At 42.2% G+C, this 19,529-nt stretch overlaps 1 protein-coding gene across 1 annotated transcript in view; it reads left to right on the forward strand.

Moving 5' to 3' along the window:
• GRM7 (glutamate metabotropic receptor 7) overlaps positions 1–18,775 on the forward strand; it is a gene marked incomplete at both ends in the record, with an annotated part of 300,368 nt that extends 281,593 nt beyond the window's left edge. Inside the window, one exon of the mRNA XM_080625889.1 lies at positions 18,726–18,775. Coding sequence (XP_080482015.1) covers positions 18,726–18,775 — 50 coding nt within the window. The remainder of the gene's footprint in view (positions 1–18,725) is intronic.
• Positions 18,776–19,529: the final 754 nt, after the last annotated feature.

Here is a 19,529-nt window from a genome sequence, read left to right on the forward strand (position 1 = left end):
TCTTCAGTGCATGCTTGAGATGCACTATTCTGGAAAAGAAAATCTTTTGAATGCACTGTGAAGTGCCATCCTTATGTTTAAATTTGATGCTCAGTAGCCGTTTGCTGGTGTAATACAATTCCCTTCAGATCAGTCGTAGTGGTGAGGGATGTCCTTGCTTGCACACATCATCCTGCCCAGCAGCAGCCAGTAGCACATTCCTGAGATATACATTTTATTTTCCTGTTCATCAAAGCAAGGTATATACTCCTTTAAAAAATTCTGTGCTGAATTAAAACATCTATGAAGAAGTTCTGCTTCAGTCCCCTTGCAATGGTTTTGCAGCCATCAGCACCATCACAGCTGTCACATACTGCAGGGAGACACCTAACATCTGCTTTAGAGTGAGTAGCTTACATTTGTGATGAAATCTATGTAGATTATAAGGTTAGGTGTGAAACCTGTATTAAATGAGTGACTTAATTTTTTTCCTCCCTCAGGTATAAAGGAGGTCTATTCATAGCTCTCCCTGAAGTAACAGGATTGAACATACATGGCAGTGAAGTTCAGTCAACAAAAAGATCACACCAGCAGATCTGATGGGAAAACACTCCCTTTCTCTTTTTTCCTGCAGAAAGAGGGTCCATGGCTTGCTGAGAGCAAATGGAGCACCTTCCTCTTGGGTTTGGCTATTGGGATTTCAGTTCTGTGTCAGACCTGGTGGCTTTGCTGCTGTGTTTTTTCTCAGAACAAAAGATCTTTTATTTTTTCTTCTTTTTTTTTTTTTTTCCCCTTTGTGTTTTTTTTTGACATTAATGATATTTGAAGTCATTGGAGTTCGGTCTTTAGTGGAACACCTGCAGGCAAGCAGGTACAAAGTATTTTCAGGAGCAGGTAGAACCAGTAGCAAGGGGTTGGCTGAAAGAGCATTTGTTCACAGACCTACTGAAGTTTTGGTAAGCAGATAAGCAAGTTCAAAAGGCTAATCATAGTAATAATGGAGTAAAGAGACCAGGAAAGCTGAAAATAAGCAATATTACAGGTAAACGAAATTCTCAAAGACATGAATCCATGCACTGTGTGCATGATTACAATCATGAAGAAAACTGTTCAAAGATTGTATAGGTAAGAATAGGAAAATACCTTGATGGTAGAAAATCATTGTGTTGAAGTGTGCTACAGTCAACAGGATTATAAAAGAGATGATGGCTGTCACACAACCAAGCATAGCCCAGCAGCTGCCCACTGGTGACAGGCACATTTATCTGATAGCTGTCATGCTGCTGGTCAAGGGTTTTTGCATCTGCAGTACACAGGCACAGATCTCGTAATGTCACACAGCCTATTCCTGTGTGCAGTTGTGTATCTTTGGTGATTTTACCCAAGCCTTGATATATTTTGTCACCTTGTGGAAAAAAACCCATAGAAAATTTCAGTGTGGCACTCGGAAATGACAGTGCTGATGAACTGGAGGAGCATGAGAGTAAAATGAGTGTGAGGCACAGCTGAGCATTCATTTGTCACTGACATAAAATAATACCGTAAAATGAGATAGATATTATTTTATGTTGACACAGGCATCAAGCAGAGTGTATTTGTGCAGCAGGGGCCTGGGTTAGTTGGTTTTTCTGGGGACAGCAAGCAGCAGCAAGTAAAGGGCACATAAGAAATAGATCTTTCCCAGTGTTTTTCTCATCTTCTAAACAGACACCGCTTTCACACCCAGCATCTGGAAAACATCACGGAGGGTGTGGGGTGTCTTTATTGGCTTCAGGAAAGGAAGTGTGGGCACCTCTTTCAGTGACATATGGCAAGACATTAAGGAGGAGAGCATCCTTTTCCTCATTAAAATAGGTATTTTGACTTTGGGATGAGATTGTTGGTTTTGAACTGTGATAGCAAGGAAAAATGGATGTTCTTATTTTCTAGCCATGACGTGAAAAGAAGAGAATTAGGCTAATGGCTAAATACATGTAAATGCCCATGAAACAGTGGACACATGTCTTTGCCGCACGCAAAGAGTCGTGGTCAATGGCTCAATGTCCAGCTGAAGACCAGTAACGAGTGGTGTCCCTCAGGGATCGGTGTTGGGACTGATCTTGTTCAACATCTTTGTCGGTGACATGGACAGTGGGATTGAGGGCGCCCTCAGCAAGTTTGCCGATGACACCAAGCTGTGTGGTTCGGTTGATACGCTGGAGGGAAGGAATGGCATCCAGAGGGACCTCGACACGCTTGTGAGGTGGGCTAATGCCAACCTGATGAAGTTTAACCATGCCAAGTGCAAGGTCCTACACCTGGGTCAGAGCAATCCCAGGCACAGCTACAGGTTGGGCAGAGAAGAGATTCAGAGCAGCCCTGCAGAGAAGGACTTGGGGGTGTTGGTCAGTGAGAAAATGAACATGAGCCGGCTTCAGTGTGCGCTCGCAGCCCAGAAAGCCAACCGTATCCTGGGCTGCATCAAGAGGAGCGTGACCAGCAGGTCGAAGGAGGTGATCCTGCCCCTCTGCTCTTGTGAGACCTCACTTGGAGCATTGTGTGCAGTTCTGGTGTCCTCACCATCAAAAGGACATGGAACTGTCGGAATAAGTCCAGAGGAGGGCCACGAGGATGATCAGGGGACTGGAGCACCTCCTGTATGAAGATAGGCTGAGAAAGTTGGGGCTGTTCAGCCTGGAGAAGAGAAGGTTGTGTGGAGACCTCATAGCAGCCTTCCAGTATCTGAAGGGGGGCTATAGGGATGCTGGGGATGGGCTATTCATCAGGGACTGTAGTGATAGGACAAGGGGTAACGGGTTCAAACTTAAACAGGGGAAGTTTAGACTGGATATAAGGAAGAAATTCTTTACTGAGAGGGTGGTGAGGCACTGGAATGGGTTGCGCAGGAAGGTTGTGAATGCTCCATCCTTGGTGGTGTTCAAGGCCAGGTTGGATGAGGCCTTGGGTGACATGGTTTAGTGTGAGGTGTCCCTGCCCATGGCAGGGGGGTTGGAACTAGGTGATCTTAAGGTCCTTTCTGACCCTGACTATTCTATGATTCTACGATTCTATAATAGGAAAGAAAGGCTTTCCAGTCCCAGGACCTTTGCTTGGCTAAGTTACTCCTCTGTAACTCAGAGCACTGAGTCTCACCTCAAAGAAGAGTCTGGCACTGCCTCTAGTGAGGTACCTGTTCTTGCTCTTCAGAGGAAAAAGAAAGAAAAAAACCACCACAGTTGCCATAGTTACACCACTTGTCATGATGCTTATCATGTCTGTGGAATAAAGAGCCTTATATTAAATCTGTACTCTTATTAATATCAGCTGTTAAACATTTCCAGGATATTTGAAATCAAGACTTTCTGCAGAAAAAAAAAGTAAATGTTGATTGCAGCAGAATTGTTCTGTTTAACCGTGCTCAGTGTGTAATTTTGTTAGACACTGTGTTACTGAGTTATATACCCTGAGTAAATTTTCCAATTAATTTAACTTCTTTGTCTTCATGAACATTCTTGATTTTTCTGTGAAGATGTTTGCCACTTGCAGCTCTTTGCCAATTAGTTTGAGCAGGCCAAGCAGAAGAAAAGGAGGGAGTTGCCTTCAGGTGAGGACCCACCCCTTGACAGTGGTACAGCGTTGGGTTTGCTCTGTACTGGAGTAATTCAGACTTGCCACATGAGGGGGATGAAGGTTGTAATTACTGTGCACGTGCATGTGTCCTCGTTTGCTTTCCAGGGCAGGCATATCCCAAATGTCCATATAGGTCACAAACACATACACGCACATGTTCCCTGTGAAAGGATCAGGAGTCTGCGCATCTTCTTAATGTCAAGAGACCTGTGGTTTGATGTGGTATTATGCTTCTGGTTTAAGTTGGTGTTGTAAATTATAAAGCATTAGGGGAATACAGTTTAAAGTGGATTTTCATATGTACAGCAGAGGCTAACGCTGAAAGAGTGCATTTACTGCTCTCTGGTGACTCTTGGGCACTCACCCCTGGACTTCCTTGTGCAAGGTTGTTCTCCTTTGAGGCACTACAACAGTGTCACCCTCCCAGTGGTGGATCTTGCCAGAAATTGCCCATAGCCAAAAGTCCCTGCACAGCATTCATTCCCATTTATATGGTGTTAATCTTGCCAGTAGCAACACAGGGCTGGAGCTCTATAAATCCCTCTCTGGAGGCAAAGGTAGCAGATTCCAGGTCTTGCAAGCAAAGCCACCCTGTGCTGTATCCAGTGTTTGCCAAGGGAAATTCATCTCTTTAGAGAAGAGGGTGCACCAATAAGAACCAGCTATCCATGGGATGTTGAAGTGTTTGTTCAGTCTTTTCTATTTCTTTATATTTCCTGGCAAGAAAAAATGGAGCAATAAAAATGACAGTTATTGTTACTTAAAATAAAACTATGACCTGTTTCTCTAACACAGGCAGGTTGTAATCAGTGTAAGCTTGTCATTCATATCTGATGATAGCTTCAGATTAAGTCCTTCAGCAAAATGATGTTTTTCTCCCCCTTGCCTGGTTCCCTGGTCACGCACAGCAGGAGCAGAGCTGTGGTTTGCCCATAAATGTGACTGATGGTGAATGGAGAGTTTATAGGTTGGGAGATTGGCTTAGATAAAATCCAAATTCTGCAAGTTTTCTCTCCAGGTGTCATCTTGGTTTCAGTTTTCTATTGGAAAACAGTTTTTATGTCCAAATAGTGAGAAATACAGATCTGGTTCTGACTCTGTGAGAGCCTGGGTTGTTTAGCTGAAAAGTCTGATTTGTTTTAGTCCAGGTCCAAGGCTGTTGGTTTGGCACCATGCAGAGATACAGCCACTGCATTCAGCGGGCTGTTTGAAGGTTAATGCACTAGTTTGTAGGAAAAAAAACCCTTAAAATAAAGAGAGTAAGTAACGGAATTGTTTGTAATTCATTAAATGAGTAAACAGAAAATACCTAACTTGCTAATCTAACTCACTCTGAAACCCATAACTGAATAGAGTTAGAGGGAAAAAAGAAAAAAGTGGTTGTTCAATCCTATGTTCCTGTTGTTTGGCAACTGCACAGAGTTTTCTTGATTTTTTTGATTAAGTAGAATGATTAATTAGAAAAACATTTTCAGTTCTTTGAACAGATAAACTAGCTAGATGTATGGAGTTGTATTTACTGAAAGTGGGTATAAGAAAGAAAATCATTACTTGTGTGATTACTTTATAATGCTGCATTTACTTGTATATGTGCTGGGTTAAAACCCAGGGATTTGCACAAAGAAGTGCCAGGGTTAAAGCTAGTATAGAGACCGTCTGAGGAAGTCCCTATGATTCTAAACTTTAGGCAGTGTCAGAAATGGGCTGGGTGCTTTTTTCTGTATTGTTGCTCAGTGGCTGGAGAGAAGGAAACAATACCTTACAGGTGCCAGGACAAGGGATGGGGAGATGTGTGGGACCCAGCAGGAAAACATGGCTCTTGTGCTGGTCAGTGAAGGGCAGCAGCTAAGCCCCCACTGTGCTGAGAGGCAGGGAAGAGACTGGGAAGAAGTGGAAGGAACAGCAGCATGAGACCCTGGAGGATGTTTAGGGACCAGTTCAGGAGCAAAGTCAGGAGGTACAGAGGAATTGTCCTTGTAGCTCTGACTCCAGGAGTCCTCTGGGATGTTTCAGACGATCACTCAGCTCTCAGCAGAGCCTGGCTTTCCAGGTAAGATAACCAAAGTACTATTAATTACTTTGTTTTAAGCAGGTGAAAATAATTTGCTATTATTTGTTATCTTTCCAGTCCACAGCATTCAAATGGAAACATTATAAATGTAGTTTAAATTAGTATGTGCTCTGTACTGCTGACTCCAATTAATATGAATTGGTTTTGTTTCTTCCCTGCCATAATCTCATAAAGATTTTGAAGCACATTTCCTGAGATCCTGTGCACGTTTCCAGCTCTGTGATGGGGCTGCTGTGTGCTCCCGCCTGCAGAGAAGTGCTGTGGATTTAGCTGATGTGATGGTTCATGCAGCAACTCTGCTGGGAATCTGCTCCCTCTGTGAGCTCCTCGATGTCTCCTCTGCTCAGTGCAGGATTTCTGCTTCCCATCTGAGCCCCCTAACTTTATCCCACCACTATGTGCATCCTGCATGACTTCTCCTTGTGCCAGGTCTTCTTTAAGACCCTCTGAAGTCTTTAATTTGTTTGAAGCATTAAGACTTTCTGCTCATTCTTTGATCTCAACGTTGCAGATAGTTTCAAACTTCATCTGACCCAAAAATTCTTATCTGCAAAGTAGACAAGTAGGAGACAGAAGAAAGATGCAGCCAAACATGCTCAAGATTGATGTTCTTCATTGGTACAATGCTTTGTTGATTTTAGCTTTTATTTAGAAGGGTAAAACTAATCCTTTCCTATTGCAATCTTATTACTTGACTCAAAATATCAAACTTAGAGTTACCTTTCCAGCAAAAGCATGATGGTTTTCCAGGCCATAAACAGTGTGTCTGGCTCTGTTCTTTGACTCAAAGTCACATTTTATTTTAATGACTCTGATGGGAAATCTAATATTAACAACAACCTCTGAATTTATCTCTGAAGGCACCAACCTTAATAATACCTTGCAAAATAGTCAAAGGTGTGGCTGATAGAGATTATCTTTTAACCCCATCCCAAGGAGGCTGAAAGCAGTGTCTGTCACTGCGGGTAGTTCAGATCATCTTTCCAGCTTAACAAAAGGGGTTTATTGATGCTGACAGTTATCAGTGTAAGGAGTTCAGAGGCAGAGAAATAAATGACATGCCTCTTGTTTGTTTACAGAGAGCTATCACTTTCATTTGTAAATACTCATACATGATGAATGTCATAGCTTGCCATTGCAAAGGGGGAACATGTATCACATATCCCACTTGCAACTTATTTTTAGAGCTTGTAGGAACTAATACAGGTACATACCTTTATGACGTTTTTCAGAGGAGTGAATTTCCTTCGACACTCAGTTTTGCCTTTACCACAAGCATGTCTCCCATCAGATGCCATTGTACTTTACTGGCCTGTTTCCCCCAGGAATGGACCTGGCACCAAGATTCCAGCTATGGTGGGCTGTTGGTGGGGGAGAAGGGCTGTGGGGCACACGTTTCCTGATGGCGCAGTGCTTGAAGACCACTGAAAACACATAAGTGCTCCCTGTGTGGAAAAGCACTGTAGAAGCTTCATAACAAACCTATAACTCTCCACGTTGTTTTATAGTATACCTCATAGTAAGTTTTTATGGCAAGCAGTACTGGATCTGCTGAAACCAGCAGGTGCTCTGCCGTCTACATGAGTGGGAGTGGGATTTCAGCCACAAAGTGCAGTACCATGCCTGTCTGTAGAGCCAGAGCTTAGCAGGGAGATCACCGTTACGCTGTATTGCCAACAGAAAGTGTTTTCTGTTACATTCTACAGGGTTTTTCCTTACTTGTCTTTACAAAGATAGCTTAAATTTGCTGCCCACAGAGCAATGCTAGAGAAGTGTAATGGTTTCCCTGTGCCATTAGGCAAAACTTCCAACCACCTATGGCTGTATTTCTTCTCCCTTGTGCTAAGAATGTCTTTGAAGTCAGTGCATGAGCTAAAGCTAATTATTTATCTAGTACACTACATGAAAACACACCCAAGTTTCAAATAAGCAATTCTTTCTCTTCTTTTTCTGAAGAGGTGCCATGTACAAGGTGCATACTGACTTTGCAGAAGAATCTTTACATTGTTTTGTGCAGTTTAGGGCGATCGGTATGATGAGCTTCCCATCCTGTTTAGGATTCATTGTGGGAAAGCCTACTTCACTGAAATTAATGGGTATTATTCCACTTAAAATGAAGTCAAAATTTTGTAGCTTGTACTGTAGTGCAAGCGTCTGTCTCGTACAGTTGCTTTCCCTATGTTATCTGAGCATAGAGTTTCTTCAGCCCTATTAAGATTGTTCAACAGCAGATTGTTCTCAATCTAATACATTTGCAGAATGACAAAGCAAACATTTTATATACTCAAACCCTAAAAAGCTGTCTCAGGCTATAAGAACATCATGTCATTGCCACTTTGACCTGAACTGATTTCTATCATTACACTATTATCTCACCCAAGAACTGTTTTTATTGTTCTTCCTATTGGATACATTCTTTGTTCTGACAAAAAGTGCATTGTAATAACCCTGATGAATTAAAAACATATGCTTCTGATAACAGCTATTACTTGAACACCTGATAAGCCAAAATGGACTTTTGTTTAAAGAAAATCCTACTTTAAATCCCAGTGTCCCCTGGGGAATTGTCAAGGTCGTACTCTTGCTTCCTATTAAATCCCTCTGGGAACTTCAAAGAAATCCTCGTTAAAAGAGCTCATTATATTGGGTATTTGTAATTGTTAGTTATGGCCCTAGCACTGGTCTGTACAATACTTTGCCAGTCCCCTGGGTTCAAGGCTCATTTCACGTGTGGTTCTATCATTCACTCGACTAGCTATGCAGTCTGAGTTTGCTTAGGGGCTGCGTGATAGGCAGGGTAAATATCCAATTCTAAAAGGTATAATAATAAGAAAGCCCTAAAGGTAAAAACGTAGCCCTGGTTAGAATATGAGGAATTTGGAAGTGGAAGCTGTGTAAAGTGACTGATGTGTGAATGCTCTTCAGATAGAAATACACCTGCAGCATTTGCCCAGCCCTGCTCTGAACAATACATGTGCATGCGTATGCATAAACATAATTATTCTAATAATTTAAAGTCAGCATTTTGTTATTAATTGCATTCTGAATGCAGCAGAGATGAACAAGGTGAATCCAGGTTATCAAGTGTATACAAAGCAGCACTGAAGTGAGAGATTGCTTAGGCTATTTTCCTGATCATGCTCTCTTGGCATTAATCATTTATTCAAGATTTCCAGTCACTGGTGTTCACCTTATGATCTCCCTCTGAGGTAGGAGCTTATAAACATTATCAGGGTTTTGCAGATTGGAAGCAGAGGCATTGAGTGGCATTTGGTGGTGTGACTAGACAGAGCAGTTGGATGTTCCAGCCACTGTGCTCACATCAGTAGAGCTGAGCCAACAGTGAATCTGGCCTTGTCTTCCTAAATCAGTGTGTGCACACATGGTGGAGGATGTTTTGTTTTCCTTTTTCAGCATTTGACAATTCTGTGATGGCTCCGTTAGGCTTTTAACCTTAAGCACCACATTATGTGTCTACACTAGGTAAAAATTTGTCCACATGGCCCAGCTTGACTTGTTAATGATTTTAGCCAGCTTTGAGATTTTCTTCACTGCTTCCCAGTCCATCAGATAACTGCAGTATTAAAGCCCATACATGTGGGTGTTCCTAGCAGCCAGCGAGTGAATTACAGCTGAGGGTTACTCTAAAAAGCCACTGCCACCAAGCTGCTTTTGTTTTCTGAGTAAAGGCAAGATCATTCTGCATGTTCTCCATCTATCTCAGCATATAATCACAGTCACATGAGCCTTCTGAGGCTTGTGGTGGTAGCAGTGCTCGGTGTGGACTTGCAGAAGGTTCAGTGTAGCTCAGAGGGCAGGCACAGCCTGTGATTTGGGGGTAGCATACAGAAACAAGCCTCTTGAAGGATATACAGCACAGGACTGTATCTCTGGCAAATAGTTGGTACAGCAGTTTCTCTGGATCAAGGTGTTGACCAGAGTGTCACATTATTGACCCAGTCTCAGCCCAAAGAGTCTGCTGAACAGTTATTGTAGGCTGAGAAGGTGCTGTCACAGTCAACCCTGCCAACTTCTGTTCCTGCCTGTGTGCATAGTGACAACAGGTCACAGGGGGACAAGGAGCTTGTTTTATCTCTCTTGGCATTGCATAGATCAGGACAGCCTCTGCAGCAAACCGAGTTCTGCAAATGTAATTGCATTTTGTTGCAAAATTTCTAAATGCACAGAAGCAGAGAATGAGACAGTGATATTGTGAAAACTGTGAAGATGATACCTGAATATATGAATATCTGAATATATATTTATAATTTTTAAAGCTGAGCAAATGATTTGTTCTAGATATATGCAGTGAACTTTGTTGTTTGGGTTTTTTTCCAGTTAAAATCTGCAGGACTGTGTTCTTATTCATACTCACCTCTCAGCTGTCCTTAATTAGTTTAAAGAGTTTGGCTTCAAGAACCTTACTCTGTGATTTTTTGTGAGCTGTTTGCTTCATATATATATATATATATATATATCTGCAAGACTTTCATCTCTCTGCCTATGCAGATGTTTTTCTTTCTCCCTGCAACCAGGAATCTCCCAGATAACTCATTCTGCAGGACCCATCATTGGCACATGCTGCCTGCTGCCAACAGGCCTGAGGGGGACAACTCTTCAGGCTGTGGTTTTCGAGCGTCTTTCAGTGTTGTCCTTTGATTACTTCAGCCAATCTAATGTATCTCAGCAAAGCCAAAACAAGTATTGTAATGGCACTGGAAATTCTTTGACAGCAAACTCATCTTTCAAGGAACAGCTGAAGGAAATACACAAATTACCTTTGGAAGATTTTTACAGCTATTCCTAATACCTGGTGCGTTTCATTATTTTGGAGGTAACCACCTGGCAACCCACAGTGCTTCAGGTTAAATTAATAAAACTCAAGGAGAGAGTAGCACCAAAAAAATATCTTAAGTTCTTAAAAAAGGCAAAACCCCAAAGAGTAGGAGCTCCTCCAGGTACTGCCGCCAGAGCTAAGCGAGAGGAGAACATCATCCTCTCTCCAGGGCTGGAGCTCATTGCTGTCAAACATCAGTTTAGCACATAAGCAGATTTTAAAGTTATCTCCCTGGAAGGATTGCAGATGAAGCCGGCCATCAGCAGGAGGAAAGGAGAGGCTGTGGTGGGGGATGCTGCTGGAAGTGAGGTCTGGCTTGTTTCTACTCCAGCCAAGATGCAGCATTTAAGATTATTCTTAATTTTTGCAACAGATTCTTTTTTCCCCATGAAACAGTGAGTGCCCCCTTCCTCCCCAAGAGAAGTTTTCGTTACAGAACACGATGTGCCATCTCTGTGCTATCATCTGTTCAGGGGCACGTCAAGGAAAGGACAGACACGCAGCAGACATGGGGCTGCTCTCCCCAAGGCGGTTGGATCAAAGCTACAATTTAAACAAGCAGGGCCATAATTAAATTCCATCTGTTTGTGTCATTGAACTGAAGGCCAAAATCCTTTTGTGGATTGTGTAGCATTCCTTACACAATAGTGCCTTTGCAGAACTGGTCAGGGTGGTCCTAATCTTAGGTGGTAACATCGCTGGCTTGCAAAGGGCTCTTAACAGGTATCTGTGATGGGAAGACAGTGGGTGAACATGGGGAACTGATGGTACTGCAGCAGGCTGGGAGATGACTTGAAAGCCCTGCAGACAATGGTGGCACTTTCGTCTGGGAAAGTGTCGATTCATTAGCAAAGTAAATTAAGAAAATATAGTCTCTGTGAGGAGCTGATAACCTTTTAGATCGTACTCCTCTGCCCACAGATGAGAACAGAAATACACAAACCTTATTTGGTTCCTTCAGGAATGACCCTGAAAGCCCAGACTGAGGTTTTGGAAGAACCAGTGCTGTGTGTGTAAAGGTTTTGGTCTGGTGTTAACTAAACCTCTTGGAGAAAGTACCAGCAATGGATGAAAAGGATGACTTAAGCCTTCCACAGCATTCAGCTCTTCTTGTGTCTTTTCTCCAGAGGGTAATAACCTAACCGTGTGAGCTGCACTAGGAGAATGAATCAGAAATCTCAGTGAACCAGCCTCAGACCTCTTGCAAACCGAGCTCTGGAGCAGTTCTACACCAGAGCAGGTCTTTCGTGCCAGAACCGAGATGCTCATCACGCTCGGGCTGATGCTCGCCTGACACTGTCTCGTGGTTCTCACAACTGCAGCACCTAACTGAACTTGTCACACAGAGATACGGAAAAGCTCCTTTACATTACAAGCAACAACTGTCAGCAGTGCAAATGTGCCCGGACTCGCATAATCCACCCGAAAAGGTGGTGGTTGCTAAGCGACGCAGCCCCGTTCTCTTTTTATGCCGTTTTAGTTCCTTCTCAGCTTAATGTTCCATGTCTGGGGCTGCTTAATTTGATCTTATTTGCAGTGACAATGTAGGGTCTTGTGCCTTGGATACCAATTCACACGAAATGTACCAATCGTCACACTTAAAAATCACATTTGGTTTTGGAGCTGGCGAAACTGAAATGGAAACTGGGGTTTGTTTTCTGCTGGAAAGGCATTCCCATGGCCATGCTGTACCATCCTAATGCTGTTACCTCCCCACCCCACGCCCTCCTGTAGTGCTCCTTGATGGTGCTTAATGAATTAATGACACTGTTCACAGATTCCGGCTTTTCTAGAGAATTAACTGGCCTCAGGCCTCCCCCTCTCACTCCATGTGTTTTTGCTGGTGTTGTAACATGCAGAACATCCTTCTCCAAAATCCAAACCCACGTTTCCTAAATACTGATTAGGCGAAACCACTGATGGGGCAGAGTGGGATGGGAGGAGTGAGGCAATTGCAAAACGGGGAATATGATACCAGCAGCATTAACAATGTACAATACCCAACTGAATTAGAGAAAATTTTTTTTATAGAAGCAGGGTGGGCTTTCCAGTTCATGAGTTTCTCCTGGATAGCCCCTCATCAGAAAGATTCTTGCCATAGTCTGGTGTTCATTTGGAAATACAGTTGTTGCCTTTATGCATGTCAGGATTCTATGGTGACATCACCCTCAACCCTGGACAAAAATAAGAAAGAAAAACAAATTAACAAGAGCAATGCAGAGAGATGAGATCTTATCAAGGAACTTGAAACGTATATAAAAAAAAAGGCAAGGAAAAGACAACTTAAAATATAACTGACACCTCCCACTTTCATTCTGGTTTTGGTTTTCTAGCATTTCATGGAGATTACAAGCAGCATATTAGTAATATGTGCCATAATGCACAGTGTGTCACAAGAGCAGCAAAAGGAGCGTGAGTGATGACTGCATAAATCTATACAATTCTGTAACATAATTGTTATTCTATTAATTTTCAAAGTGTGTCTACTCTTTGCAAGCAGCCCTTGCTTCTCGTTATAGCATTAGTGTAACATTTTTTGCACTCTTCCGTCTAGCCTGTTATGGCTATCCTTCGCATGGGTCCTTGAGTAATTGCTCGTCACAGTCAATCCAGTTATCCCACCTGAGGAATCTAGAGCGTCATGTGCACCAGAAGTGATGTAGGGATGGTCAGAGAAGGTTATTCTGGTTGTTCATTTCTCAATCAGTGCTTCAACATGAGTATTGTTCGCTTTGGAGGTTAAATTATACTCAGTGCTGTATTTTTGTTGACTCAGTTTTGATAAGACTGCACAAATAGATAGAAACCATTACTACGGCACTTATCACCTGAGTAGGATGGTGTTCTCTCGCTGGGATGTCAAACAGGAGCATGGGTGTGTGGGTGGATGGTGCATGCCTTGTCAAGGGCTGGAGTGCCAGGACCATACACTGACTATGTCACCACGTTGCCATCAGGCTACTTGTGTACTAGATAAATTAGTAATCAGGAAACAGAAACAATCTCTTTAGCAGCTTCTCCCTCCCTGCTGTCATTTGTGATCTGCTGATGAACCTCTCAGCGACTGGAACACCACTGCTATTTATGGTTGTCCTCAGCACTGAGCTGCTAATTGTTGCTGCTTTACTGAGAGTGACAAGGAAATGTGACAGCTAAAGATGATATAATTTATGAGAAGAGAAGGCTGTAAAGCAATTATGGACGAACATACTTTTTACTAATGTTATAGTTGTAATTGAATATATTTGTATTCTATTATTAAAACATGAGGTTCTGTGTGCTGATCTGCAGGAAAGTCACGCAGTTCAGGCTGCGGCTCAGAGACAACTACCCATCAACACATGCAATAAAACAAAACTGGGTTTGTACAACTGTGGGCACTTATATGCCACATAAATTTTCAACACACTATGGTAGGGAGCACAACAGGACAGGGGTGAAAATGTGATACAACAATCTATTTCTATTTAGATACTAAATATAAAATTATTTTCCCCAAGCTTCATTCCGTTTGTTGGGTTTTGGGCAAGCATGCAAAGTCATTTAGGGCTGTTGCTGTCATCTCTTTCTCATATGTATTCCCCAATTTAAAGGCAACAGAGCATGTGGATAGCTCTGGCTTTCAGGCACAGATAGGGAAGAACCATGCACATCCATTTCCCTCTTAGCTGGACTGAAGCAGGATTTAATAATTGGCCTCCGCTTTTCCTGGCATGTATGATACAGTTTTCTAAGCAAGAATTATGAAAATGGGAAAGAGAAGAGTAAGCATAATCTGCCACAGTGACTGCAAAGAAAGTAAAAGCTGAAGTTCCAGACTCGTAGCCATCACGATGTCAGTTCTCGCCCAGTGCTGGAAATACTAAGAGCATGTTTCATACATTTGATAGCGTGAGATGTCTGTGGGCTGTAATAAAATTCATTTTTTTGCACTGTAAATCTTTTCTCCTTAGGCATGGAAGAGGTTACAAATGTACATAAAATTGAAGTGAAAGTGATTAAATCTCACTCTGAGCAAGTATTGACAGATCTGCCTTGCTTTTGGATGCTGTGGGAGCTTCTTTCTTTGCGGCCCATGCTCAAGATAATGAAAACCAGTCAAGTGATGAAACTTATATATCCAAAGAGGATTTTTGCTTCTGCGTGTTTTTTTTTAATATGTTGTTGGTACAGAGATGCAGTTATTTCAAATCCTGTCATTTCTGGAAAGGGATGGGTATAGACTATCACTGTCCCGCACAGCTTTTTGGCGAGCTGCAAAGAAAAGGCTTTTAATTAATTGCTGTGTTTTAACAAAACACTGTTTATTTAACACATGCAGATATACAGGTTGTCTTCATCTGGGTTGCACTGATGTAGGCTGTATGTGGGTGTCTTGAAATGGATGTTTGTAAGGGAAGAAGGTGGGATCCATTTGTGGAGAATGGGAAAAGGCACAGCTCCTACTAAGAGAACAACTCATAGCTCATGTGGTTGTCAGTATTTATCTTGTACACAGTCACATCCTCAAAATTAATGCCATGCTATGAAGTGTCTGGGGTTTGTGATGACCAAGGTGCCTTCTTTATGCTTCCATCTGCCAGGAAATCAGATGCCTTCCTGCCTCAGCTCATTTGTGGAGGCATTGCTCTTGCTTCTTGTTTTTTCTAGGTATTGATTACTTTCAATTTGAGAGTTAGTGTAATGCTTATAAAACCAGAAGACTAACAGCAATGTCAGCAGCACAGGGGAGATGGGATAGTTGCACCTTCCATCCACTCAGTCCTGTGTGTTAGCAGGAATGCCATATGACACTTCATCACCCTGTGTGTCCCTGCAGCCAATCTGCCTAACCTTTTTGAAGTGTGACAGTTAGACCGGGTTCCACCATAATGGACATAATGGACAGAACACATTTCAGGCCAAGTTAAGGCAAAACTGTAATGGGAGCTGAAGAATCCTGTGCTGGGCTCTGCTTGATGAGTGCACGTGATGTGGTTACCTGTACCTGGCCTGAATCTGGAGATTGTTTCTAGTACAGTGGTCCTGTCTGTATATATGAGATTGTATTCTTCAGGTATGCCTTATGCTAATTTCTTCTCCTGTTAACATTCATCACCAATTAGCAGAAAAGGTCACTTGTCACTAGCAGCAATATATAGTCTCTTCTCAAAGAGAAAGGAACCCTTTTTTTCAAACAAGTTACATGCCTTAAGAGCACATATATTTGCAGATATGCAGGCAGTCAATATCTAGGATCTTTCTTTTCTATACGGTGTTTTGTACTTTAAAATAGCTAGCAGTCGACATGGATCCCATGGTTTGCTGCTTGTTCCTTTGCATGGACCTCAGGAAAGGGAGCTGCAGCTGGTCTGGGTACCTCTGTGTAGAAGGAGTAGTCCAGCATTTCAGATTCTGTATGCCACAGCTGTTGGCTCGCCTCTGATGCATCTAAGTCACCAGCCAGCTGAGGTTGACATAATTATATGTATATTAATTAACATGTATATGTTATTTGCAGGAGGACAATCTGTTTTCACTGTTGGAAAGCCATCATCCATTAACACTAACAGCAACAGTGTGTGAGATCTGTATCTATTTTGCATTTAAAGAACAAGGAATGCTCATGTATTTTGGATTAAAGCATGGTGAATTCTGATAATGCGGATGTTTCATTAGCATTCCCCATTTTCATGTAAATTAATTTCTTTGAGGGAAATCAAAACCATACCTGATGCTAATTGCCAATGATAATGATGAGCTGAGACTGAGCAGAGATTCATTATTAGGGTAGAATGTTTCTCTCATGAAGTCTTCAAATCAAGACTGGTGTTCTTTAAAGTTTTACATCAGGTGGGCTCCAGATTCCTGGAGTTAGTGTAGGTAGAGAACTGCAGAATGCACCAGCTACATACCCAGAGACATGATCTCCTTTGATCTTTAAACCCAAGGAAGATTGTCTTTCTTCTGCTAAAGAAACCACGAAGCTTTTATTGATCATTTTATCTAAATTATGGATGATGCTTTTGTCAACTACATTATTCTTGTGAAGCAGAGCAGTGCCAAAGATAACTTTACTGTCTTAAGGGTCAGATGCATGGAGCCCATCTTTTCACAGTGAGGTTACAGAAGTACACACTATCAACAATATTTCTCTCCTGAATTCACTTGGCACTGGTGGTTCATTGTTATATTGAAAATGAGAAAAGAGCTGCTGTGATTGAATTTGTGAGAAAACTCATCAAGCAAAATTATCAGGTTTGCTGAAAGCTGAAGTAAAACCCCTGTGAAAGCATTAGAGGGGTTGACTTTATAGGAACCAGCAGTGGAGAGTATCAAAATCAAAAAAGGAGTTCTGCTGCTATTTGAAATTGGACAACTTAATAGATAAAGCTGAAGTATATCACAAAATAATACATGTCATTACTTTGTAACCTGTTTCATGATGATATTTCTTTTCAGCTGCATTTTATCTCTCTTCAGCATTTAATAGCATACCACAGTTTATTGAATATTTTCAGTTTAGCCTTGAAGTATGAGTTTTATCCTGCCATGTGTTGACAGCCTTTGGGTCCAAGAGAAGTTAATGGGAACTGAAGATGATCAGTATTTTGTATGACCAGTCCTTGACTGAACAGACAGTTCTGACCCTTGTACGGAAAATGGCCAAACAGATGAACTAGGGTTTCAGAATTATACTGTAAAAAGCTGGAGTTACAAAAGACTGTCTCAAATGACAGTCTTGAAAATACCTAGGAGTAAAATTGTTTCTTTGTCAGTAAAAAGACAGTGAATGCCATGAAGAATATTTACATTTGACTGCACTCTCATGTATTATGCTTTCAAAATATTTGGAATCGGTGGTAAGCCTGTCCTTACTTAAGCAAGTATTTCTGAAAAGCAGGCCACCTGAAAAGTTAATCATGGTCTGTGATTAATAATGCTTTCTGGCTGTTGAACAAGCCAAGGGAAATGTGCACTTGCTGTGGATAGCACAGGGAGGTGTGTTAGGTCTCTCACGCACAGAGTGCTCCGAAGTGCTGGCAGAACTCCTCTGCCCTGGCAGGGCACTGGTAGAGGCAAAAAAAAGTAGGCATTTTCAGCAATCCCAGAGAATAATCCTTATCCCTTTTCTCTTATTTATCCTCCAAAATGTGTGCTTCACTGAGGGAGGCACTGAAGATCAGGTTTGTTTATATCTATTCAGTTTTTCTGTGCATGGTTGCTTATGATTCACTTTAATGTATTTTGTTGAATACTAGTTACTTAGAAAAACCGCAGGTGCTGAATAAGAATAGTTGATAATAACAGCAATGCCTGATAATTTTAACCTTTGAGAATATCCATTAGCTTAAACTGATCTGGTGATAATTCGGCTAGAATATTGGATTTTAATCTTTACTGCAAGAGCATACATACTTCATACACTCACTTCTCTTTTTTCATTTTTAGAAATGTGAATAAGTGGGGAAAGGCCTTTTCCTGTATTCGTTGGAACGTGGTTCAATAGAAAATCTCATAAGCCCTGTACATGTAGTAGCTACATCCTAGTTACAGAATTTGCATATAAATAGCAATGTTTTTGTTAACGTGCCTGATGGAGAACATGCTATCAGCTGGTATATCCCTAATCTGTCAGTGTTGCCAAAGTATTGCAGAACATTTTGCTATGTATTCAGGTGCAAATATTTGCAGTTTTTACTGTCAGAGGTATGTAGCATCGCTGGCAAAGTCGTTACTGACTGGTTTTACTTATTTCTGTTTGGTTTAACTTGAAAGTCATAATTAGGAAAGCTGGTACCTTCATCCCCATATTGGAAAATTCTCAGAAATCGTACGACTTGCATAAGAATCACTTTATCCATGACAAAAGCCACGTTTATTCTAGGAGATACAGGAAGATGGAGGGAATGTCACTGCTTTTTAAAAAGAAATCTTAATGGGCTCTAGTTAGGTCTTCTCAGCAGTGAAGTCATACAGACTTGCAGGAGTAGAACAAAATCAATAGGCAGTAATTTTGTCAATAGTAATAACTGAAGATAGAGACACCATTTTGGCATATCTAACAAACAGCCATCTGCCTAGAGTTTGGTCTGCAAGCATATGCTACCCAACGGGAAGGTGCTTATGGGGATGTGGGAGCCAGCTGTGCATCCCTGCCTGCGCTGCAGCCCTTGGACCAGTGGCCAGCCCTTTCCACGCGGGTCTGGTCTTGATGGGGTTTCTGACTGTTCTCCGGTTTACTTCCAGGCCCTGCTGCAAAAAAGAAGTACGTCAGTTATAACAACCTGGTCATCTAGCCCGATCTGCCACGTAGGGCGGAGGACGGGCGAGGGATTTCATCCACCGCCGGCACAGACCTCCTCCCAAGTGCGGAGCGTCCGCCTCAGTGGGGGCGAGGCCATGGCGATGCTGCGGGAAGGTGTGAGAGGAGCCCCGTGCTCCCGACGGCTGCTCCCTGAAATACTCTTCATCGCTCTCGGCTTCGTACGTCGCTGGCTGGTGCTGCCGTCGGCTGTGGCCTTGGCCCTGCTCCGGCCACGGGAGCCGCTGTGCTCGCGCATCCAGCTGTGGCACGGGAGGACCGGCTCCCTGGGGAGGGCTGCATTCAGCTACAAGGACTTTAAGGGGCTAATTCTGTCTTTCTATGTACTTCCAGACTGCAAGTTTTTGAACTTTCTGTACAGTTTGTGAGGATTTTTGCATATTGCCATCCATGTCGTTTCGAGTTCACTGTTTGTTTTTTGAATGCACAGTTTCATTGAGGCCCTGTTCTCTCAGACTTAGCACATCTAAAACCAACCGGCAACTACAGATTTAAAAGACCTGTGTACATGACTTGTATGATTGCTACTGTATCACTGCAATCCATATACGTTATTTTTTTTAACTAAACAAACAAAAAATTTAAAGACCAAAAACTGTGCTGGCGAAGTTAGTCGTCCCCCCCCCTTTACAACTCTGATGGGCTGCAGAGGAAGCGGAAAGGATGGTTGCTGAGTTCTAGTAGAGGTCTTGATATTTGGAATGCATGCCAGTAATGTATTTTATGGT

This window comes from Psittacula echo (assembly GCF_963264785.1).
Source record: "Psittacula echo genome assembly, chromosome: 9".
Taxonomy (NCBI): domain Eukaryota; kingdom Metazoa; phylum Chordata; class Aves; order Psittaciformes; family Psittacidae; genus Psittacula; species Psittacula echo.